This window comes from Anabrus simplex, chromosome 1 (assembly GCF_040414725.1).
Source record: "Anabrus simplex isolate iqAnaSimp1 chromosome 1, ASM4041472v1, whole genome shotgun sequence".
NCBI classification, from domain to species: Eukaryota; Metazoa; Arthropoda; class Insecta; order Orthoptera; family Tettigoniidae; genus Anabrus; species Anabrus simplex.
This window is the reverse complement of record NC_090265.1, coordinates 248,824,899-248,852,152: the sequence shown is the minus strand read 5'-3', so window position 1 is coordinate 248,852,152 and position 27,254 is coordinate 248,824,899. Positions and strand designations below refer to the sequence as shown.

The 27,254-nt window shown below is 39.8% G+C and overlaps 1 protein-coding gene across 1 annotated transcript in view; it reads right to left on the bottom strand.

The window, feature by feature from the left end:
• Positions 1-27,254, bottom strand: part of jus (julius seizure) — a 181,559-nt gene that overhangs the window by 9,597 nt on the left and 144,708 nt on the right. Inside the window, exon 9 of the mRNA XM_068225791.1 lies at positions 13,328-13,442. Within this exon, the coding sequence (XP_068081892.1) occupies positions 13,328-13,442 (115 nt within the window). The remainder of the gene's footprint in view (positions 1-13,327; positions 13,443-27,254) is intronic.

Genomic DNA, 27,254 nt, shown 5'->3' with positions numbered 1-27,254 from the left:
CTATTTAATTGTCTTTAATATGCTATGTATTTATGTACACATATTGTACATATTTTTTGGATCTCTTTTGAGTTTTATTCATGCTTCAATTGATTATGAGCACACTCACTGGTTTTTAATTGTACAGTAGTTGTTACTTTAATAATGTTATTTGCTTTACGCCTCACTAACTACTTTTACGGTTTTTGGAGAATTGTGTATCTCTACTTAATTTTTAATTGTACATTGATGTTTCTTTCCATGTAATGTATATTTCTACATATATGTCTTCAGCAGACACTAATTAGAATTTGACACTGGACGCAGTAGGTTTGGCTGGAGGGTTGCATATGTGTGAGGCGTTTTGCATAGCTTATGTTTAGAAATACTCAGAAGTATAGCGCTTCACGTGTGTTTCTCGTAACGCATAAGAGCTTCATGGTGATCTTATTTTTCCGATTTAGACAGTTTCCTCGTGAGTAGTAGCACCTAGTGCAATTAAGGATAATTATATAAGTAATGAACATTTGTCCGTGACATTATATCGTCCGTTTGTCGTTTTAATGAGAGAGAGGCAAAATAGAACCGCTGTGTATGAGGGTTAATATAAAAACATGATCTTTTTATACAGTCAATGCATGATACATTTTTATGAAACGATAAGTACCTGGAAGAGCAAGACATATGCATTAATTGAAGTACATGTAATAATTTATTAAAATAGGAGGAAAGGGGTGGTCAATCCAGCACTCCGTGTTGTACGATGTTATCACGCAAAACAAATTCTGGTAGATCATCCAAAAGTCGCACAACAATTTCTGATTTCTCTGTCATATAATAAGGTAAAACAGGACGTTAAAATTTACACGCAAACTATCTAAATGGTGTGCGCAACACAGTAGCTGAGGCCAAATAACATAATATAATATAATATAATATAATATAATATAATATAATATAATATAATATAATATAATATAATATAATATAATATAATATAATATAATATAATATAATATAATATAATATGAGAAATTTGGATTCCCTAAACCGCAAGACAGAATAGAGACCAGCACGTTGAAATGGTACGGACACATGATGAGAATGGAAGAAGATCGAGTTCCAAAGCGAGCATTTAGAGAGAAAATAATAGCGAGACCTAGAAAGAGGTGGGCAGGGCGAGTTAGTCGTGCGGTTAGGGCCGCGCAGCTGTGAGCTTGCATCCCGGAGATAATAATAATTTCGTGTGGCTATTTATAGCCAAGTGCAGCCCTTGTAAGGCAGACCCTCCGATGAGGGTGGGCGGCGTCTGCCACGTGTAGGTAACTGCGTGTTATTGTGGTGGAGGATAGTGTTATATGAGGTGTGCGAGTTGCAGAGGTGTTGGGGACAGCACAAACACCCAGCCCCAGGGCCTCTGGAATTAACCAGTGAAGGTTAAAATCCCCGACCCGGCCGGGAATCTAACCCGGGACCCCCTGAACCGAAGGCCAGTACGCTGACCATTCAGCCAACGAGTCGGACATCCCGGAGATAGTAGATTCGAACGCCACTGTCGGCAGCACTGAATATGGTTTTCCGTGGTTTCCCATTTCTACACTAGGCAAATGCTGGGGCTGTAACTTAATTAAGGCCACGGTCGCTTTCTTCCCACTCCTAAGCCTTTCCTACCCCATCGTCGAAATAAGACCTATATGTGTCGGTGCGACTTAAAGCAAAATAAACAGAAAAGAAAGAGGTGGATGGATACGATGAAGGAGAGTATAGAGAAAAGAGGAGTAAAAGTAGAACAAATAATGAAGGAAGGAAGGAAGGAAGGAAGGAAGGAAGGAAGGAAGGAAGGAAGGAAGGAAGGAAGGAAGGAAGTGGTGGAGAGATACACAACTGTGGAGGTCCTTGATTCACAGCCCGACCCAGAAGACTGGAAACGGAAAATGAAGCAGCAGCAGCAGCAGCAGCAGCAGCAGCAGCAGCAGCAGCAGCAGCAGCAGCAGCAGCAGAAGAAGAAGAAGAAGAAGATATAATATAATATAATATAATATAATATAATATAATATAATATAATATAATATAATATAACTTGTCCTGACTGACTGACTGACTGACTGACACATCATCGCCGAGCCACTACTGGACTACTGGACTACTGGACATAAAGGAATTAAATTTTGAGGATACATTCATATTACAATGTAGGTGCTCGCTAAGGGAGGATTTTTGGATATTCTGTCGCTAAAAGGGTGAAAAGGAGGGTGAATTTTTAAAATGAGTGTATGTAAATCTCAAAACTTTAAAAGTTTACAGACGTAAAAATTGGTATTTACAATCTCCTTTAAAAATAAAGAAACACGTATTTTATTGTTTTCGGAAAATACAAATAGGAGGGGTGGAAAAGGGTGAAAAAGAGTTAAATGCCTTTAATGAGGATACGTTATATCTCAGAAACCGAAGATATTACAGACCTGAAAATTCGAATCTAGAATCTCCTTTAAAAATAAAGAAACACGCCTTTTTGTTAATGGAAAATCCAATTAATGGGGGGAGGGTGAAAAGGGGAGTGAATTTTTAAAATGAGGATATCTATATCTAAAAAATATAAAAGTTTACAGACGTAAAAATTGGTATTTGGAATCTCCTTTGAAAGTAAAGAAATACGTACTTTTTGATTTCGGAAAATCCCACTAAGGGGGATGAAAATTGGGGGAAAAGTGGTTGAACACCTTTTATGAGCAGACTTATATCTCGAAAACTGAAGATGTTACAGACATGAAAATTGGAATTTGGAATCTCCTTTGAAAATAAAGAAACACGAATTTTTGTGTTTTTGGACAATCCGATGAATAGGGGGTGAACAGGAGTGACAAGCGGGGTGAATTAAAAAAAAGGCTATATCTGCAAATTATCTCAGACAGGTAACATATTACAGATTTGAAAACTGGTCATTGGAATTTCCTGTAAAAGTAAAGAAACATAAATATTTTTTCGGAAAATCCACTTAAGGGGAACTGTAAAAGGGGTGAATTTTTAAAATGAGCATATCTATAGTATATCTCAAAACTTAAAGTGTTGCAGACGTGAAAATTGGTATTTGGAATCTCTTTTAAAAATAAGGAAACACGTATACGTTTGTTTTCGGAAAAACACTTTAAGAGGGGGGGGGGGAATAAATGAAAAATTAGTTGAATGATTTGTATTGAATATATATATATATACAGGGTGTTAGGTGTATACGTGCAGATATTTCTTGTAGCAATAGAGAACGATGTGACGAACCACTATATATCAAACTTTTAGTAATCAGCGGAAGTCATTTTCGAAAGCAAAGGGATACGATGTTTTTAGAATAGGTAGTATGCCTTGTTCTGAGAATGAATAGCTTTCCGTTGATAACAGGCAAGTCACGCGCCACCCGTGCCAAACCGGTTTCTGTTTATGTTTCGGAGCGAATGTACTACTGTAACGAGATGTTACGTAATATACTTGCTAAACTGGTTTTATGTTTACGAGCAACTGAACTACGATAACAGCTGAAGGCTGCTACCGGTGTACGTACCTACATTTCGTGTTTCTTGCCGGGCTGTATGGCTCAGACGGTTGAGGTGCTGGCCTTTTTACTCCAACCTCGCAGGTTCGAACCTGGCCCAGTCCGGTGGTATTTGAATGTGCTCAAATACGTCACACTCGTGCCGGTAGATTTAGTGACACGTAAATAGAACCCCTGCGGGACCTCATCGTCTTCGAAAACCGTAAACGTAACGCAAATACCATTATTATTATTATTATTATTATTATTATTATTATTATTATTATTATTATTATTATTATTATTTTTGACTACTCGCCAATAATGTCTGCCCAGAAAATACTTCTCATCGTTTATACCTATGGATCTCGACAGTTGTATAATGTCCTAAATATGATGATTTTCAAAATTGGCTTTACGTCGCACCGACACAGATAGGTCTTATGGTGACGATGGGACAGAAAAGGTGTAGAAGTGAGAAGGAAGGGTTCGTGGCCTTAATAAAGGTTCAGCTCCAGCATTTTCCTGATGTGAAAATGGGACACCACGGAGAACCATCTTCAGGGCTGTCGACAGTGTAGTTCGAACCCACTATCTCCCCTATGAAAGTTCACAATTTCGCGCCCCTAACCGCACGACCAACGTATTCCAAGCTCTAATGCCGGGCTGAGTACCTCGGACGATAGTTCGCTGGTATTCTGATCCCATCTTGGCAGGTTCGATGGAGACTCAATTCGGGGGTATTTGAAGGTGGTGAAATACGCCAGTTTCGTGTCTGTAGATTTACTTGTATTTAAAAAAGTCCTGCAATACAACATTCCGGCGCCTCGGCGTCTCCAAAATCCGTCAAAGTAATTATTAGGACGTAAAAAATTACATTATTATTTAGTGTTTACAAACGAAAAGCATATGTGTAATGGTAAAATAAAGTATAACGTACTGCTTCCTTTGCAGTGCCTAATAAATTTATCAAAATAAAAGTGGCCAGTCTGAGTTGCTCAGACGGTTAAAGCACTGGTTTCTTGGTTCCAACTTAGCAGGCTCGATCTTGGTTCAATCCGGTGGTATTCGAAGGTGCTCAAATACGTCAGCCTGGTGTCGGTAGATTTACTGGCACGTAAAGAGAACTCATGTGGGACTAAATTACAGCGCCTCCAGAAACAGTATGAGTAGTTAGTGGGACGTAAAGCAAATAACATTACCGGTATTATTATTATTATTATTATTATTATTATTATTATTATTATTATTATTCAGTCTTATTATTATCGCTACTACTCATATTGAACTACTTCTTATTACTCTTTTCCTCGTCTGATTATTATTATTATTATTATTATTATTATTATTATTATTATTATTATTATTCACCTGTTCATATTTTCGTCTTATTCCTCTTTTTACTTTTTACTTTTTTCGTTTCTCATGTGTCACAATTACATCTTACGTTACGTTCTGTTACATGTTTATGTTTGACCTTGTGATACATCACCTTTAATCTGCTCTGTAGCCTTTAAGAGTGTAGCATGGTCAATGACCTCAGTGCTTGTTTTGTTCACATAACTGGACTAAGAACTCGTCTCAATCGGCCCAGCAAGTTCAAGGCCAACCACTTTTCTCTGTTTGTTTGTTTGTTTGTTTATTTACCAATGTATGTATGTATGTCAACATTGTACTATGTCAACATTGTACTATGTCAACATCATACCATGAAAATTTACTCAATAAACGGGGTGTTTGGGGGACCTCTGCCCTGGGTGGGGTGCTCTGCGGACCTCCTCTGGGGTCCGTGTTGTTGCTGCGGTTATCTCTCTGCGCGGTCAGGTATTTACTAACAGGGCCGATGACCTCGATGTTAGGCCCCTTTAAACAACAAGCATATTTACTAACGTATTCAATTCAATTTATTGTATGTACAAGACATACGTCCAACTTGAATTATTTCATCCTCACAACTCTACTTCCTTACTACATGGCCCAAGAGCTACACGCATAGCTGAAGGCCCACCCACTCCTCCACGAGGTCTGGGAATGAAATAACTAATTTGATTGAATTTTTTCCTGTTTCAGTAGTGATGAATATAACACAAGCATTTTATTGAAGTTTTATACGTGTTAATAATGATGATGTGATGATGATGATGATGATGATGATGATGATGATGATTGCTGTTTTAAGGTCATCGGCCCTTAAAAGCGCGTGCCTTTTGTTTTAACTCGTAGTGAATAAGAAACAAAATATAAATTGCTCGAACAAACGTAAAAAACCAAAACCACATGCAGGGTAGAATTGAGGAACTGCCAAAATGCGTTCAAGGTCAATGTCTAGAGTTTTAACAAGCACGTCTTCCCTGTGCTGTGTTCAGCTTTCGGCACGTACAAGTCACTCGCGCACTGAAACTCTCGATTTATAATTTTTGTTACCGGTACTTCAATTTCACTGCTTGGATTTATGAGAATATCGAACTATCGGGACTCAAAATACTACATCGATACTGTACTGTACTCCCAAGCCATTACGGTGCAGAAATGGCGTAACATCTGACATACCAAAGCGAAACTCGTAGCAATTGTTCACAGTGACCACCCTGGGCTTCTCTGCAGGCTTCACTTCTCCGAATGCAGTTGCGACGCATTCGAGACAAGGAACCTGTGTTGTTCAGAATATCCTCTGGTGCCGGAAGAATATGTTTACGGAGGTCATCCGAAGTGGTTACTTCAGTTCAGTATACTTTGTGTTTCATGTCCCGCCAGACATAACAATCCACTGGAATAAGGGCTGGCCAATTGATAGTTCCACATCGTCCTGTCTACCGTTGAGGAAATGTCTGCACCATCGTGTAAAATCCACGTGGTTCGGCGTAGTCGAAGCGACACATCCTCTGAAAGCTCCAGTAACGTACTGCCTCTACAGGAGCAAGATAACATTAATAAAAAGATGTAACCGACCTCCAACTACACCCATCCAGATGTTAATTAGAACCGGTGCTGGAAATCGCCTTGTCCTATTGAATGGAGATGTTCCACAGCTCATGAGTGGGGTATAGTGGGTTCGAACCCCTCTGTTGGCAGCCCTAAAGATGGTTTTCCGTGGTTTGCCATGTTCACACCAGGCAAATAATGGGGCTGTAACGTCATGAAGGCCACGGCCGCTTCCTTCCCTCTTCCTTGTCTATCCCTTCCAATCTCCCCATTCCCCCGCAAGGTCCCTGTTCAGCATAGAAGGTGAGGCCGCCTGGGCGAGGTACTGGTCATTCTCCCCAGTTGTATCCCCCGAGCCAATGTCTCACGCTCCCGGTCACTGCCCTTGAGGCGGTAGAGGTGGGATCCCTCACTGTGTCCGAGGGTAAACCTACCCTGGAGGGTAAACAGATTAGGAAAAAGAAGAATAAGCCTTCTATTAGAAATGCCCGGCGGCAATTCCACAGTAGACCGAGCTCGATAGCTGCAGTCGCTTAAGTGCGGCCAGTATCCAGTATCGGGAGATAGCAGGTTCGAACCCCACTGTCGGCGGCCCTGAAGATGGTTTTCCGTGGTTTCCCATTTTCACACCAGTCAAATGCTGGGGCTGTACCTTAATTAAGGCCACGGCCGCTTCCTTCCCACTCCTAGCCCTTTCCTGTCCCATCGTCGCCGTAAGAGCTATCTGTGTCGGTGCGACGTAAACCAACTAGCAAAAAAAAATCAACAGTAGCTATTTTTCCTTCGAGCAATGTTCACGCATGGTTGCAACTACGGTTTTTGAAATCTGTCTCATTAATAACAATATGATTGAATACTTACAGCCTTTTCTTTCAGTGTCCACCGTCATTTCATTGACCTGAAAAGTTTATGAATAAGCATATACAACTCGCATTGTCTATTGTCAGAAATTCATCGTAGTTTGTCGCAATAACAGCACCGAAATGTTGCGCTCATTTTTCATTTACTTATTAATTATTTCCTTTCATTTTGTCAGCTTGGATCACTGAGTAATGCCATTGACGTCTTATAAATCACACACACCTACACAATACTTGATTCGCATGTATGTGCTGGTACGTATCTTCGAGGTCACTGTAAGGATTCTGTGTACATTTCATACAGAGTACCCTAGACCGGTTTTCAAGTACAGCAAGTGGCTGGCACGTGAGTCATCCTCTCCTACTTGCCAAGCCTTTAGGGGAAGTGCACAACAACATGCGTTGGCCTGCGATAAGAAACAGGTTCAACAAGCCCTATATTTTGCTACTGTACTTCCACTACGCGTGGACAGAATGACGTAACCGGCATACCCTGCTACGGCCGTTCAAAACACATTAGGTCCTGAAATATTTGGCTCAGTTAAGGGCAAACTAATAGGACAAGGTAAAAAGTACATAGCATATATTGTGATATGTCTTTTTCTTTGCCGACTAGCTTAATATCTGCACGTATACCCCTAACACCCTGTATATATATATATATATATATATATATATATATAAATCTAAAGGTGTTAAAACCGTGAAAACTGGTATTTGGAATCTCCTTTAAAAATAAAGAAACACGCATTTTTTTGGGTATGGGGAATCAACTTGGTAGGGGGAGGAGAAAACGGAGTTGAATACGGAGGATACATATATCTCAAAAACTGAAGATGTTACAGTCGTGATCTTCGTATTTGGAAGCTCCTTTAAAGGAATGGGTACTGTTTATTTTTGGAAAATTCACTTAAGTGGGGAGTGTGAAAGGAAGTTTAAAAAATTGAATTCTCCTTCCGGAGAAACTTATATCCCAAAACTGAAGGTTACAGACGTGGAAATTGGTATTTCGATGGCTTTCTTTAAAAACCTCGTAAGTCCGAATACTCTTCCTATCCATTATATTCCTTAAGACTGGTCACGCCTCCCAGTCCCATATTTATATGCAGTCCAAAAGAATAATTTTCGTTATGGGCATTTTCCTGTGCCAATTTGTAAAGGAAAATGAACCTTAAGTACATTATACTGTAGGAATGTGTAAATTTCCTATGCAATCAACATCCCTACAATTCGGTATGTTAAGGTCCATTTTCCTTTAGACTTTAGCAAATGAAAATGAACACAGTGAAAATTATTCTGATGGACAGCACACAAATATATGACCGGGAGGCGTGGCCGGTCTTAAGGAATATAATAGATAGGAAGAACATTTAGACATACGAGGTTTTAAAAGAAAGCCATCGATTTGGAATCTCCTTGAAAAGTAAAGAAACACGCATTTTTTGGGTGGGGTGAAAAGAACTTAACGGGCGGGGTGGAGTGAAAAAGGAGTTGAATTCTTTTCATGAGGATACTTAAATCTCAAAAACTGAAGATGATACAGACAAGAAAATTTGTATTTGGAATTTTCTTTCAAAGTAAAGAGACACATACTCTTTTGTTTTTGGAAAATCCACTTAAGGGTGGTGAATTAATTGAAAATTTAGTTGAATTCTTTGAATGAGGATACTGATATCTCAAAAACTAAAGATGTTGCACACGTGAAAATTAGTATTTGGAATCCCCTTTAAAAATAAAAAACACGCATTTTTTGAGGGGAGAAGTCAATTTAACGGGGTGGGGTGAAAAAGGATTTGAATTCTTTTTATGAGGTGACTTATAGCTCAAAAAATAAAGATGTTACACACGTGAAAATTGGTTTTTGGAATATCCTTTAAAAATAAAGAAACACGCACTTTTGGGGAGGGGGGAATCAGCTTAATAGGTAGGAAGGGTAGGTGAAAAAGGAGTTGAATTACGTTTAAGAGGATACTCATGTCTCAAAAACTGGAGGTTTTACAGACGTGAAAATTAGTATTTGGAATCTCCTTTAAAAATAAAGAGCCACACATTAGTTTTCTTCGGAAATCTACTAAGTGGTGTGGGGTTGAAAATAAATATATAAGGAGTTGAAATATGTTTATGAGGATACTTTATATTAAAAACTGAAGCTGTTACAGACGTGAAAGTTGCTATTTTGAATTTCCTTTCTAATAAACACGTATTTATTTTGTTTTTGGAATTTCCACTTAAGGCGGGAGAGTGGTGGAAAGAAGTGAAGAGAAGAAGAAGAAGAACTTGAATTATTTTATGAGTATACATTTATCTGAAAAACTGAAGGTTTTACAGATGTACAGACATGAAAATTGGTATTTGGAATTTCCTTTAAAAATAATGAAACACATATTTTTTCGTTTTCGGAAAATCCAGTTAAAGGGCTGAAAGGAATTGGAAAAGCGGGTGAATTTTTAAAATGAGTACCGGTATACCTACATTATACTGTATGCCAAAACTTAACATGTTAGAGACAAGAAACTTGGTATTTGGAAAGTCCTTTAAACATGCATGAACATGTACCTTTTTGTTTTCGGAGAAGGCACTTAACGGGGGGGGGGATGAAAAGAAAAATATTTGAATTATTTTTTATGAGGCTACTTGTATCTTAAAACCTGAAGATGTTACGGTTGTGAAAATTGGTATTTGGAATCTCCTTTAAAAATAAACATGTATTTTTTTCGAAAATACACTTAAATGGGGGTGGGGGTGGGGGGAAGGACTGATCTAGTGGTTGGATTCTTTTTATGAGGATACTTATGTATATCTCAAAAACTGAAGAAGTTACAGGTGTGGGAATAGGGAGGTGTATTCATGTATTTATTTTTTCGACTTGCGGGAAGACTTTTTCTCACATGTACAGTTCTATGTTGCATGGTCGTCTTAACCCCAAAAGGTAATACCATAAACATGGTTCACAAAGAATTTCTGGGGTAAAGGAAACTCAATTTTCGGGTGAGTTTTCATACTTTAGGATTTTTCAGATAATGTCTTAGTACAATGCCGAGGAACGATTGTTTTGATCATATTACGAAACCCACGCGAGCGAACCCGCGGGTAATTGCTAGTATAATATAATATAATATAATATAATATAATATAATATAATATAATATAATATAATATAATATAATATAATATAATATAATATAATATAATATAACTTGTCCTGACTGACTGACTGATTCATCATCGCCGAGCCAAAACTACTGGACATAAAGAAATGAAATTTTGGGAACCCATTCATATCACAATGTAGGTGCTTTACTTAGAGGAGATTTTCGGATATTCCGTCGCTATGGTGGTAAAAAGGGGATGATATTTTTAAAATGAGTGTATCTATATCTCGAAAATTGGATAGTTTAAAGACATGAAAATTGGAATCTCCTTTAAAAATAAAGAAACACGTATTTTTGTTTTCGGAAAATCCTGTTAAAGGGGGTGAAAAAAGGTGAAAAAGTGGTTGAATAACTTTTATGTGGATACTTACTTCTCTAAAACTGAAGATGTTACAGTAATGAAAATTGGTATTTGGAATCTCATTTAGAAATAAAGAAACACGTATTTTTTGTTTTTGGAATATCTACATAAGGGATGGTGAACAGGAGTGACAAAGGGGGTGAATTCTTAAAAAGTATATCTAAAAAAAGCATCGTCCCGATCCGACGGACGAAACGCCATCAACAGCGTCATATGCCCTCACACCATATAAGACCAAAACCGGTTTCCTACGCCCTGGACTTAAAATGGCTCCTTGAATATTGTGTTCTCTACCTATCTTATCTACGTTGCCTAGCGACAGCGACTCTATGCATTTAATCTTGGTGACAGCACGTTGGATTGGCATATCCCAATGCACGTTTTCCGATGGTTTTTCGTTCATAACTCACCAACGAAAGCGAAAATGAAAATTCCGGCTTCGAGGTGCATTCGGACCCCTTTCCATCTATCTATGTTCAAAATTTCAGATCTCTGCGTGCTGTAGATTTTGCTGGCCATCGCGCACAGACACACAGACAAACACTTCCTTTTATAATATAATATAATATAATATAATATAATATAATATAATATAATATAATATAATATAATATAATATAATATAATATAATATAATATAATAATTGATAAATCTACGGACATGAATCAGGTTCATTTAAGTTCATTCAAAAATTATCGGACTGAGCGTAAATCAAAGCCACCAAGGTGGGTTCAGAAGGCTAAGGCTTCTACCTAATGAACTACGAGACCTGGCAGTTGTTTCTAAGGAGTCTCTGGCCTGTCAAACTGAAGTGGAACTCCATCACTTTCATACGTCCGAGGGGTGCCAATATCATGCTAGGAAATATTTAAATCTTTGCCCTTTAATAACACAATTTTCGTGAGTTTCCTTCAGAGAATAGTCGATATTTCTGAAGAAAATGTTGAATGAGAATGGTCTTAGTAGCTTCATAGGGCCATAATTGAAATCACTTCTCACAGGCACTTGATGCAGCTACCTGTTCTAGCGCATACTTACTCAACTGATGCTCATAGATGAGTATAAAGCGTATCATGAAATTAAATCTAATATTTTTTGAAGTTTTTATGATATGTGATGCATATTTCGCAATGTTAGTATCTGTTCACAATATAATAGAATATAATTATTGGTTGGAAAGGCTGAACACAACATAGTAGTTTGATTTCAGAACTTGTACGAGGGCTGTATTATAAAGTAGTGGCAATATTGATAGAAAGCAGTATTTAACGAACTAACAAGTACAATTGCATAACATTTCTTCATTGTAGTCACCCGCAAAGTCTATTGTCTTTTGCCAAATGTCGGGAAGCCTTTGGGGACCGTCGGCAAGGTGTTCTCTGTTGATGACAGCGACGGAGCAACCTACTGTGCGGAGTACAGATGCCATGTCAGGAAATCGGGGGCCTCGGAGGGGTACCTTAAACTTCGTAAACCAGTCGAAGTCACAAAGACTCATGTCTGGCGAGTACGGAGGGTGTTCCAAGGCCTCCCAATGTCACCGTTGTAATAAGAGTTTGATATTGTTTGCGACATGACAAAGTGCGTTGTCATGGAACACGACAGGGCAATAAATGTGGACATTTGGGCGGCGTAGCCTGACGCGGATATTGGTCCAGAAATTGGCAATAGTAGTCACTGTTGACGGTTTGTCCCTCAGGCACAGCATACGTAAGAATAACACCCTCGTAGTCGTTGCCACAATCAGCATGAGCTTCACCCGACTGGGTTCCTGTCGAAATTTCTGTGGACGTGGCGAACCTTGGTGACGCCATTTATTCGAGTGACGCTTTAATTCAGGCTCGTGGGTTCGTGCCCACGTCTCATCGTTGACAACAGTACGCTGCGGAAAGCGTACCTTTCGTTGCGGTATCTGTCTAGTGCACACCTGTGCCATTTCTGAACTTTGGTGAGTTAATGTGGAACCCAACGGGGGGGCAGTTTTCCTCATGTTAAGACATTTCTCCAGTATATGGCAAACCTTTGATGACCGAGACTAACCTCTACGGAGACCATTCACGATGTCAATCTGATCTTGACGGATGGCCGTCCTATGTGGTGCAAATCCTTAGTCTCACTCCGACCCGCACGAAACACCTTGACCCATCATGCAACCTTCCTATACGGTAATGTATTCTCGCGATGGGCTTCACGTAATCCTCGATAACATCTGATGCATTTTTACTACGGGAAACTTCGATTTTAATCCACGAACGTCGATCACCTTTCGAAAACATGCTTTAGAGCGATGAAATCGATACTCTTCACTTCAATTCCACACAGTAAGAACACTTCGAAATGTATGCCCGTCAAATGCACACTACACACCTGACCACTTTCGTATCCTATTTGCGTATGCGAGTGTCTGGACTACGTTACAACTACTTTATTTCCAGCCCTCGTAATAGAGTATTTTTTGAACACTTTTTAGTACGGTTGGTATGGCGTGTACTTTGAATGTTTTGCATGATGTAACAAAATAATACTTACTTGCTGAAGAGCCTGAGTACGACGCACAGAATGATGAACATCAATGCCATACCAACGAGAACACCGATCATGGCAGGATCCACGTGACTTTCGCTTCTTGGCTCAACTGGTACGGCTGTCAAGAGAGAGAAAGTAGTTTAGTAATGACTGATATGAAAAAGAAGTGCAAATGAGTATGAATATCCTTTACTGTGTAAATGTAATGTAAATCCGTCTCCTCATGCCGAGGTGATGCAGCTCTTGTCAGGCGAGGTTAGCTTTTTAACCGTATACCATCCCTCCTGCCAAAGTTATTTCTGGCAGTACCGGGAAAGAAACCCGTGCCACAGAGGACGGCAGCTAACTGTCACTACGGAGATAGTGCCTATCCGTAGATATACAATTTTGTTTGAATTTTTAGCGGGTTGCTATTATACATGGCCGGTTCAGTGATGAAGGGGTTGCATGTCTACCTTTTACCCGGAGGCGTCGGGTTCGATTCCGGCCAGGTCGTGGGACTTCACCTGAATCTTTGGGCTGGTTCGAGGTCCACTCAGCCTCTGTGATTACAATCGAGGAGCATCTGACGGTGAGTTAGTGACCCCGATCTAGAAGGTCAAGCATAACGACCGAGAGATTCACCGTGCCAACCACACGGCATCCCATCATCTGCAGGCCTTCGGGCTGAACACGGGTCGTTTGGTACGCCAAGGCCATTCGCGGCTGTTGCGCTGTGGGTTGGTTTTGGTTTGAAAGTACACAATAATAATAATAATAATAATAATAATAATAATAATAATAATAATAATAATAATAATAATAATAATAATAATAATAATAATAATAATAATAATGGAGTGTGGCCTCCGGAGAGGCCTGGTGCAGATATTCCGATTTGACTCCCGTAGGCGACCTGCGAATCGTGATGAAGATGAAAAAATGATGATAAAGACGGCACATTCAGCCAGTCCCAGTCCCAGTCCCGACCCTGCCGGTAATCGAAACCGGTACCCCTGTGACCTAAGGCCAGAACGCTAACGACTTAGCCATAGAGCCGGAACACAATGATATCCATCACTTTTGAAAGTTTTAGCAGTCTGTCTGTCTGTCTGTCTGTCGTACTGTACTCTCTAAATGGAAATTTCACGAAATTTTGTCGGTATTAATGTAAAGACATCCAGAAATGCCGCGTACACTTAGTTTTATCTCAATCAAGTAGGAGCTGAGAAATAATATTTTGAAGTCGAGAATAACATCGTTCAACCAGACACATATTTTTTTTACAACTGACTTTACGTCGCACCGACACAGATAGGTCTTACAGCGATGGAAGGGTAGGAGAGGGCTAGGGACAGGAAGGAAGCGGCCCAGCATTTACCTGGTGTGAAAATGGGAAACCACGGAAACCATCTTCAGGGATGAAGATAGTGGGGTTCGAACCCATTATCTCCTGGATGCAAGCTCACGGCTGCGCGAACCTAAACGCACAACCAACTCTCTCCGTCAGCCAGAGAGAAGCGACGGAATAGTTCAGAGAATTCCTTCACGGATCACCAATACTTCACCCAGGTCCAGTGTTGGTTTCTTGCTAGAAAAAGAGTTTTACATTTTACTCGCTGCATAGAATTCTGGAAAAGCTACCTACATGAGGCAGGCGCATCTGAACACCTTCAAATATTATCGGACTGAGCTGAGATAAAAGGCGTCAATTTGCGCTCCAATGTGCTCCTACCATATGAGCTACGAAGCCTGCCAGTTGTTTCCAAAGAGTAAGAGTTGGAGTAATTTTTCGAGGGCTATGTCCGATAAATTTTCAACTTCTTTGAAATCATTGATCAAAAGACGAGGTAAACAGTTGGCACCTGAGCGAAAGCCCTAGATACAGATCAATGGTAAATGATGATTCAGTGCAGATGATACAAAACCATTCGAACTAAACTCTAACATCTTTCACATACAAACTGACAGAGAGTTATTAACCTTTTCTTTTTTTGATCGTTGCTTCCCTGAGATCTTTGAATTTAATTTCCTTACTCCAGTAACCACGGTACCTTCAGTTCCACACATGTTGTTGTCAGATTTGTGTCACGCAATTGATTTCCAAGTGTGCGAAAGTGCGGACGAAAGCTAGTCTCAAATAATTACTTGATCATTCACGAGATAGTTTACTAGTGATTCATGAACTGTTTGTTGTAATGGTGTGAGGCACTATATTTAACCTCGGGAGAGCTATGAGGTATGTTTTGTTATAATGAAATAATTGGACTTCTCTGCTGTTTTTGGTAGTAAATGAATGACTTCACACGAGGCTTGCAACTGCAGTTTGAATGATCATCCTTAGCAACCGATTTCCTTGGTAGTAACATTTTTAATACTGTGTTACTGCCAACAATCTGGTTAGTTTTGGAGTATATGATGTGGTCTACAGAATATGTGGTTTAACTGTGTCTGTTTTGAGAACGTTGCTGCTTTGAGATACTTACACTATTTGTGTACATTTTTTATTGTTCTACAATGTCGAGGGCTGATGTGGAGTATTTCCATGCTTGTGCTGTATCCGCGTATTAGAATGGTGCATATCCTCTGATAAAGGTTATAATATTTGGAGTTGTTTCTCGATATACATTTAGCGACAATTTTCTTCTTTTTCTGGTCCCTATTCCCGATGGTGGCAATCAACGTAGCTGTGCGTTTCCAGTTGACTGCTGCTCAGAATAGCTTTGTAGTTGTTTTTGACGTCCAGGTTCTCAGATTGTTTTTAACCAGTAGATCCTTCTAATTCCATCTCTTCACTTTTTTCTGGTTATCTTCCTTTGCAGAGCAGATTGCAGTAGCTAGTACTTGTTTCTGCTCCTGATAGTATGACTGAGATTTTGGAGAGTCCTCATTTCCTCCGTGGTCGGTATTTCTCTGTCTTTCTTCATTCTCCATAGAATTTCGTTGTTTATCACATGGTCTCCTCGTATACAGCCACATTACAAATGCCTTCCAACTTCTTGCTAATGCCTCTGTCAATTTCCACCATTCCACGTCGGAAAGAAAGCAGACAAGACATAATAAAGAAGACATCTTTCCTTTGTGTTATCCCCCCCTCCTCGTGGGTGGGGATTAGAATATTTCCTGTTTGTCTTAAGAGGCGACTAACGGATGAATCACGGGGCTCGTAGCTCGGGAACAAGGATTTACGACTACGAGCTCCTAGCTGAACCTGGCAATTTTCGACATACTTGTGCCAGTCTCCTCCTATCTGATCTCCCTCGGTCAACACTTGCTCTCTTTTGACCCCAATGGTATTAGTTTTGTGAGGGCCAAGGAGTTTTTATGCCTTCAATAGCCCTTCCCTTTCTTTTGCCGACACCTTCATTCTTCGAAGTGCTGGACTTCTTCCATTTTCTCTGATTTGTTATAAGAGGGGTTGATTGCCCAATTGTACTTCCTCTTTAAAACAATAATCACTACCACCACAACATCCTTTGTATTCATTGTTATCTCATGGCTTCTTACTGAAGCCCTGGCTTTTTCAATGCGAGCTCTTACCTCTTCAGTGCCATCCCATCTTTCATTTTAGTGCTGCTGACGTATTGCACCTGCTCAGAGCCTGAGTCCCAACCAGCATTTATCTCAGGGGTGTTACGGTTCGATTCTAACGCAACTAATAAACAACAAAATATATGAAAGTACAGAATATCTAATTAAATATCTGGGCGTCACCTAATCAGTACTACAGCGTTGAACGGGGCACTCATCATAAAAACAAACAAAAATACGTTAAAACAGATCAAAGGGAAAAATTGGAGGCTACATCCTAGGAAAGGGGACGGATATTTTAAACGGTCATCAAGGGTTTACTATTCTACAAGAACAAGAATTTGGTACTGTTTCCTTGCAAATGCTTAAGGAGCATTATATTTAAATTATCTTCTGGAACACACACAAAAATTTGTTGACTCTTATTTTACCCATAATTTGGCAAATCATTCCTGAAAATTTACATAATAAATTTGACACTGTAGACCACCCATCCACTTAGGTGGTTCAACCGTTGATTGCCGAGGGTTGAAACACGACCCTCATGACAACACCACGACCAATTCTGGTCGAGACCAACTACCTGTTGGCAAGGTGGGCGCGATCACATGAATTATGTCATCGCCTCCACCTTTATTGAGATGAGACCAACCCAGTATAGTATCATACCGTTCCCGGGTTCCTAACCAAGATATGATACTGTTAACAGAAGGAAAACGACAAAGGGACTCTAACCTAAACCTCCAGATGTAAGGATTTGCCATCACATTTAACATCACAAACCTAGCTTATTATTTACAACAACTTAACATTACGTCATTTCGCCAGCTGACTTCCCTAGTCTCCGTCAACACCATCATTCGAAATTACATACATACATTATCATTATAGACTGTTATGCCTTTCAGCGTTCAGTCTGCAAGCATCTGTGAATTTACTAAATGTCGCCACAATCCTCGATTTGCAACTAGTGTTGTGGCCTCATTTAGTTCTATACCTCTTATCTTTAAATCGTTAGAAACCAAGTCTAACCATCGTCACCTTGGTCTACCTCTACTTCTCTTACCCTACATAGCAGAGTCCATTATTCTCCTAGGTAACCTGTCCTCCTCCATTCGCCTCACATGACCCCACCACCGAACACGGCTTATGCGTACAGCTTCATCCATCGAGTTAATTCCTAAATTAGCCTTTATCTCCTCATTCCGAGTACCTTCCTGCCATTGTTCCAACCTGTTTGTACCAGCAATTATTCTTGCTACTTTCATGTCTGTTACTTTCTAACTTATGAATAAGATATCCTGAGTCCAGCCAGCTTTCCCTCCCATAAAGCAAATTTGCTCTAAAAACAGACCGATGTAAATATAGTTTCGTCTGGGACCTGACTTCCTTCTTACAGAATACTGCTGATCGCAACTGGGAGCTCGCTGCATTAGCTTTACTACACCTTGATTCAATCTCACTTACTGTATTACCATCCTGGGAGAACACACAACCTAAATGCTTGAAATTATCGACCTGTTCTAGCTTTGTATCATCAATTTGACATTTAATTCCGTTGAATTTCTTACCTGCTGACATCAATTTAGTCTTCGAGAGGCTAATTTTCATACCATACTCATTGCACCTATTTTCAAGTTCCAAGATATTAGACTGCAGGCTTTCGGCACAGTCTGCCATTAAGACCAAGTCGTCAGCATAGGCCAAACTGCTTACTACATTTCCACCTAACTGAATCCCTCCCTGCCATTTTATACCTTTCAGCAGATGATCCATGTAAACTACGAACAGCAAAGGTGAAAGATTACAGCCTTGTCTAACCCCTGTAAGTACCCTGAACCAAGAACTCATTCTACCATCAATACTCACTGAAGCCCAATTGTCAACATAAATGCCTTTGATTGATTTTAATAATCTACCTTTAATTCCATAGTCCCCCAGTATAGTGAACATCTTTTCCCTCGGTACCCTGTCATATGCTTTCTCTAGATCTACGAAACATAAACACAACTGCCTATTCCTCTCGTAGCATTTTTCAATTACCTGGCGCATACTGAAAATCTGATCCTGACAGCCTCTCTGTGGTCTGAAACCACACTGGTTTTCATCCAACTTCGTCTCAACGACTGATCGCACCCTCCCTTCCAAGATGCCAGTGAATACTTTACCTGGTATACTAATCAATGAGATACCTCTATAGTTGTTGTAATCCTTCCTGTTCCCTTGCTTATAGATAGGTTCAATTACTGCTTTTGTCCAATGGAAAGTACCTTACCAACACTCCACGCTAATTTTACTACTCTATGAAGCCATTTCATCCCTGACTTCCCACTAGACTTCACCATTTCAGGTCTAAATTCATCTATTCCTGCTGCCTTACGACAATGGAGTTTATTTACCATCCTTTCCACTTCCTCAAGCATAGTTTCACCAACATCATTTTCCTCCTCCCCATGAGCTTGGCTGTTCGCAACACCACCAAGAAGATTTCCTTTTACATTGAGAAGATGTTCCAAAATATTCTCTCCTCCTCTCCAGTGATCCCTGGGATCGATTATGAGCTCACCTGAATTACTCAAAACACTGTTCATTTCCTTTTTCCCTCCCTTCCTAAGATTCTTTATTACTGTCCAGAAAGGTTTCCCTGCTGCTTGACCTAGCATTTCCAGGATATTGCCGAAATCTTTCCTTGACTTCTTTTTGGATTCAACAACTATTTGTTTCGCTCTGTTTCTTTCATCTACGTACAAATCCCTGTCTGCCTCGACACTTGTTTGGAATCATTTCTGAAAATCCTTCTTTTTGCGTTTACAAGCTGCTCTCACTTCACTATTCCACCAAGATGTTCGCCTTCTACCATCTTTACACTGAGATGTTCCTAGGCATTCCTTTCCTGTTTCTACTACACCATCATTGTATGCCACCCATTCACTTTCTATATCCTGAACCTGCTTACTGTCTACTGTTCGAAATTTCTCACTGATCATGTCCATGTACTTCTGTCTAATTTCCTCGTCCTGGAGATTTTCTACCCTTATTCGTTTGCAGACAGATTTCACTTTCTCTACCCTAGGCCTAGAGATACTTAGTTCACTACAGATCAGATAGTGGTCTGTATCATCGAAAACTCCGCGAAAACTCGTACATTCCTAACAGATTTCCTGAATTCGAAGACGGTTAAGATATAGTCTATGATGGATCTGGTACCCCTAGCCTCCCATGTGTAGCGGTGAATAGCCTTATGCTTGAAGAATGTATTCGTAACAGCTAAACCCATACTAGCACAGAAGTCCAGCAAACGCTTCCCATTCCCATTAGCTTCCATATCTTCCCCACATTTACCAATCACCCTTTCGTATCCTTCAGTTCTATTCCCAACTCTCGCATTGAAATCGCCCATTAGCACTATTCTATCTTTGCTGTTGATCCTGACCTCGATGTCACTCAATGCTTCATAAAACTTGTCAATATCATCCTCATCTGCACCCTCACATGGTGAATACACGGACACAATTCTTGTTCTAATTCCTCCAACTGACAGATCTACCCTCATCATTCGCTCATTTACGTGCCTAACAGAAACTATGTTGCGTGCAATGTTATTCCTATAAAGAGCCCTACCCCAGACTCTGTACTTCCCTTTCTAACACCGGTCAAGTACACTTTATAATCTCCTATATCTTCCTCGTTATCTCCCCTTAGCCAAATATCACTTACTCCTAGCACATCCAGATGCATCCTCTTTGCTGACTCAGCCAGTTCTACCTTCTTTCTTCCATAAGCCTCATTAATATTGATAGCTCCCCATCGAATTCCATTTCGTTCGCCAAGTTGTTTCCAAGGAGTCCCTCGCCTGTCAAATGGGAGTGGACTCCATTACTCCCATAGGTCCGAGGCTTGCTTCAAATGTTCTGAGCTCGGTAAATTCATGAAGCAGGATGCTACCCTACTTGCACATAATCCAAGTGAGGATCTTTCCTCTAACGGGTTATGGACCACCGGTGAATTGTATGGTCCTAGCCGCCTGAGCACAAGGAGGGCCATGACTCAGAATATGTCCGAGATGCCCACTCCCATTCCATAGCAACTGGTATCCCGACTCTCAGGACCCCTTACTGGGCCACTCAGCCGTTGCCCATGGTTCACGAACTAGGACGTGACTACAGTAACCCACAAACATGATCCATCATTCGAAATTTCATAAAATTAATTTATTATTATTATTATTATTATTATTATTATTATTATTATTATTATTAATAATAATAACATTAGTGGAAATCATCATTATCGTAACACCTAATCATCATCGATTTAATATTTTAATTTCTGTTATGCTTAGAAATAATATCGTAAATTATTCTTATGCTCCTTCAAATTATTATTATGATAAAATAATTTCACTTGTTACACGGCAGTTAACGATTATTATTTTTAATCCGTAACCCTTTAAGTTTCCGGTCTTGTTTGGCACTAAGCAATCAGTTCAGACACGATTTACTTGGAATATTATTATGATTATTTTTATATTTTAATTTTCAATCTTTGTAATTTAGTCACATATGTTAAATCCCATCTGAACCACCAAGATCCGATTTCACATCGGTCGGGATACAATAACGGTATTCGAACAGCTACTTTACTCCATTTCGTACTGTTATTAATTTATGGGACACACATGTTCTCCCAAGACAAATCTCAAATCTCATGGCACCTCGCACTGGAAATCGCCATCCAGTCCCTGCGAGTGCTAAATTATTCCTTCCTTCTCATTAGAAGTCCATTTATTCCACTGGAACTCTTCAAAATATTTTATTTATTTATCCTTGGTGCGTGGACTCTTCTGCCACTCACAACACCGAAATCGGCATATAACATCGACGTAGGCCTCGGGATTCATCTGTGTTATCATCAACATCAGTACGACTCAATTTTATCTCATGCCGGATTTTTGTCCTGCTCGACTTCCAAAATCAAAAATGGGCTTAACCCACTCTGAGCCTCCAACATAGCGTGACCATTATATACAAATGCCTCTATCGCTTCTAAACAAATTATTTTGATTATTATTGTGTCCAAAAGCGTTACAACAACAAATAATATTAAAATCAAATTTACTGTCCGAATTAAAGTCTTCCACGTGCCACATGTTATCTCCACATTCAAATTACTTTAACTTGCAATAATTATATAAAACCAGGCCCGTGCTTTACTCACAAAGCATTATTATTAAACACTCATTTAGACATAACCCGTCCATTTATCACTCCGATACTTCTAATGATTATTATTGTTATTGCTAACCACTGGCGAAACTTCGTGGCACACATTATCATTGCTATTTACATTCAAAACAATCGGATATCATTCCAGTCCCACAATATTAAAATTCTCTGGCAACCCTCTACCTCTGCGTAATCGTACAACATGCTTTAACATCTGTAAAACTACGAGAAACTGACCTAAGTCAGACAAACATCTCTGGAGCAATTCTAATATGAATCTCAATTTATCTTTATGTGTAACATGCTCCTATACAGTCAATCATGAACACTTAAAGCACTTGAACAAGACAAATTCAACCCTAATTTACTCTACTAAAATAATCAAGAATATTATGAGTGCTTGATATAATTATTTACATATTAATTTGTCCCTTTGTCTACCTATTTCTGAACTGGACGAGCCCGGAAGCGGCTCGTTTAGTGATCAAATTACCATAATTAAAGAATATGATATTCCTGTTAACGTTAGCAATCTACATAATTAAACTCATATGGTACTCATGTCAGCCTGTAGTCTGCTAGACCAGACGAAAAGCCCCATGGCCCTTCTCCATCCGGCACTGCTTTCTGTTACCTGTCATATAAGCTTGAAGAAATAATTTTTAAGATTTTTACGTATTAAAATTTTAAAATAAGACAATTTTACACTCAGAAGTTATTTAAGTGAAATAATGCACTTCTGGCCTAATGTCTAACCCACCTAATTTACATATACATATCTTCGCTCCTTCGCGGCACTTAGGAACTGGTGATATTAACGCGATCACCTTAACGGCCTTTCGTGCACTCGGTTTCCGAACTCGGCACTCCCGTAATATTAGCGTCCTTGTTTACTAATGTCCGTTAGACTGAGCAGGACTTGTTCCTAATCTGCAAGTCTTCGCAAATGTTCATGAATTGCTTTAAATTTGCCGTTGGGCAATTACTGCTGGTGACTCTAAACTTTATGGAGTCGATTGGTTACGCTACCCTCAAGAGGTAGTAACATCTCGAACAAATGTTACAAAGTGTATTTGGTTACACGCACTGACATCGTGGTCACTCGACCAAAATTTTACAGGTATGTACACGTACTGACGTAGCGTCGGCTCTAATAACTTTCACAGAGTGTTTACGCGCACTGACGTAGTAACTGCTCGACGAACTTTTACCAAGTGTCCCCTCAGTCGCCCTGACCTGCTATTTAAGTGAATGTTCACCCCCTCTCCGAGTTCACGAAAGGTCACGTTAGAGCGAGCAGTTCCAATTTCCCCATTTGACTGTATGCAGACCTGCCGGTGGCTTGAACTTGGGTTCCACTGATGTAATCATATGATTCTCGCCTCTATGTCAAATCTCGACTCATTTCGATCGGTGGTAATTAATATAATTGCGAATTTAGCTCCTGTATTCTTGTCGGGTAAATACGTACCATTTGTGGCGTCCCTTGCCTTCAACCAATCAGCGAATAGCGTCACTAATTTCTAAGAAGTATGACAATAAATCTTCATTAATTAATAACTTTTAATATTTGGTCATGTTTATAAAATTTTCCTGATTACGAATATGTAATCGGCTTTCCTTTATAAATTTAATCAGCGAAGTTACTTTTTAAACCCTTCCTATAATATGATGTTAGCATGACTGCTTCTCCCCGGTTAATTTTACTATTGGTCCATAGCTAAGTGGGAGTTTGAAATCTCATGTTTTTATTTTTAAATACCAACTGCATGCTTCACACCCGTCTGCAGCCCTGGACTTTCTCTGACGTCATTTCTAAGTATCTTGCGCGCCGTAATTTCCTTGTTCTAAATATCACTTGGCCCTCAGACTCGCGACTTTCCGTTGACTCGGAAATAACCATCCCTTTCTCTTTCCAACTTGGCAATAATTCCTGGGAATATTAATTTTGCTGGCCATTGTGTTTCATAATCTCTAGGGGAGACAGAAGTCTGTGTAGATTTCACAATACCTTCCGAAATGGCCAGTAGGCCTACAATATATAATGTAAGATATTCTGGCTTAGCGAATATGATATATATTCCTTAATAAATTATTCTAAATGAATGACGCAGCTGACGCCTCACCAGGGTACAGTATATAGGTATATTTATGTGTCTGTACTCGGAGTGTAAACACCGCCTAAGTTATGCATATCTGTGTGCTGAATGTTTGTTTGGTAGAATTCTGTTCTGTTCTTTATTCTAAATACCATATTATGCACCGATTTTCTGAATTTTTGGGCAATGTGTTGAAATAGATGTGACATTCTCTTTGTTTTGGTTTTTGAATGTTTTGTGTCTTTTAATGCTGGAAACATTTCTTAGCATACAAAGTAAGGGTCCCCATACTACGAACGTAAAATTAAGCAATTTCCTCAATTGTTCCGAAATTTGAAGGGCTAAAGCGTCAGGAATGTTTTCAAATTGTGAGATTTTGATAGGTCTACCAAACTTACAAAAAATCGAAAAATAACTTCCGACCTAAATGCAGTTCAGGAAAAACCGCCTAAAATCGATTGTTTCTTTACTCGTTTTCTTTTTTATTCAAATCCTAGAAATTTAACTTATTTACATAATTCTTCCTGTAATGTGTTCCTTGGTTCAATACTCTCAGGCGCTTTCTTGATTTTTGAAAATGTTCACACCAAATGTAGTTATAAGAGCTGAAGTGAAACTCTACATTGACTCACATTAGCGCTCGTAGTGATGTGTAATGAAACAATGCACTGACTCACATTAACGCTCGTAGTGATGTGTTAGTGAAACAATGCACTGACTCACATTAACGCTCGTAGTGATGTGTTAGTGACACAATGCACTGACTCACATTAACGCTCGTAGTGATGTGTTAGTGAAACAATGCACTGACTCACATTAACGCTCGTAGTGATGTGTTAGTGACACAATGCACTGACTCACATTAACGCTCGTAGTGATGTGTAATGAAACAATGCACTGACTCACATTAACGCTCGTAGCGGTGTGTTAGTGACACAATGCACTGACTCACATTAACGCTCGTAGTGATGTGTTAGTGACACAATGCACTGACTCACATTAACGCTCGTAGTGATGTGTTAGTGACACAATGCACTGACTCACATTAACGCTCGTAGTGATGTGTAAGTGAAACAATGCACTGACTCACATTAGCGCTCGTAGTGATGTGTTAGTGACACAATGCACTGACTCACATTAACGCTCGTAGTGGTAGAAAAGGCAAACTGCTAAGCTAATCAGCCGGATAATGATGATTAAGGAAAGGACTGAAATTTTTAGGAATAAATAAAGAATATGTTACCATACTTTGTTATATTTTATTTGCCTAAAATTTGTAGCCCATATCCCTAGGATGTTTTCAAAATTGTGCTGCTTATCTGAAGGGCTAGAACTTGGATTTTTCTTGCATATTATTTAACGCCAACCAGGAGTTTATACAATCAAGAAGTATCTACAGTATTCCTAATAGGAAACGAGGATGGTGCAGACCTCTGGCTACCTGGCCGGTAGATGTCCAGCAAGACATGAATATCCTTGGACTAGAAGAAGAAAGTGCATTGGAAAGGAAACAGCGGTGACTTATGATTACGAGACCTGACCTCGTAACCCAAGACAAAGCGAGGAGAAAAAAATAAAAACAAGAACGAGAATGGTTTAAAATCACACTGATATTGTTAGGTTTTTAGTGAGGGTTGCGTACAGTTCTGGCATTTATCTTGTGTATGTATGTCCAACCCTTGCTCTGTTTATCCACGGGGTTGGATATGAAGTGAGATGAATCTTCGTAAAAGGTCGAATGCCATTCCTGATGTCAACATCATCAGAGGAGTTAATGAAATGAAATAAATGACGTATTATATCACAGTAGGACGGGAGAGTGTGAAACCCGGTGCCGGTACATAGCCTACTCTTGTCGAATAGCACCAAGGTGTCAGCACAAGGCTCCACATCTCCATCCGACGGACGGATCACCATCAACAGCGTCATATGCTCTCACTCTATAAGAGCACTGCGGAGAAGTCTGAAATTGAATCCAGGGTTTTGGCATGCAACCTAGTGATTATACCACCACCTCTCCTACCCCGCTGGCCGGTATTTTCGACTAACGAGACTCGAATTGGATAAGCACGATATCAGACCATACAGACTTGACGCCTTAACAATCATGGCCACGAGGGTGGCTTGGCATTTATCTGACGTGAAGACCACAGAAAACCATCTTAAGCGCTGCAAACCGAGGGGTTCAAACCCACCTTCTTCCAAATGCAAGCTTACAGCTAAATCACTTGTATCGTGTTGTCAGTTTGTTCAGTGTTGCAGATTTTTCTTAGCTCTCTCTCTACGAGTATGTGGTTGTGAACAATAGCAGTTACGAAGCACTCAAATATAAAGTCCGCACTTGTCAACCACTTTCTAGACACGGGACTCAAGCATTCAGACGTGGAACTTCTTCACATCAGCCCTAAAAGACACACTCTTCTCCCTCTAAACGTCAAGAGGGAAAGAAAATATAGTGTGGTAGCTGTGTCAAAGCCACAGTCATTGGTCCCTTGGGCTTAGAATACATCACGGAGATACAAGAAGTGAATGCACAGAGAGAATATTCTAAGAGGGCACTCCACTTGTGAATTACACAATTTCTAGTAGCCACGATCTGCTTCTTTGTATACAATAGCTCTCCTACACCCTGTATCTGACCTGTTGCTCTTTGACTCATTCCCTCTATTTGCTTTCATTTGCGGTGAACTGGATATAGGTGCTTTTCTTGTGAACTTCCGTGGTTGATTATGGTACCCGAAGCTTTGCTGTTCGTTTCCTCGTTGAAAAGCTCAACAGAGGGGCTTACCTCTTCACATGTTTCCAAGTAAGTTCCCTTTCTTCCGCTCTATGGCCTATTTTTACGATCAAAGAAGGAACGTATATTTCTCCCAACCCAATAGTATTACTTTCCGCGTAGGAGTCTCCTTAAACCGTTCCCGAAACGTACCCATTATATGGGCCATTATCTGACTCATGTGCGGTCTCACATGCACTCATACTACAACTGTAGCTCATTCCACGTTAACAGTATTGCTCTCATGGGCCTATAGTTCCTCGTAATTAAGGGATATTATACTGTACTTTGTAATGTATTATGAAAGACACATAAAAAGA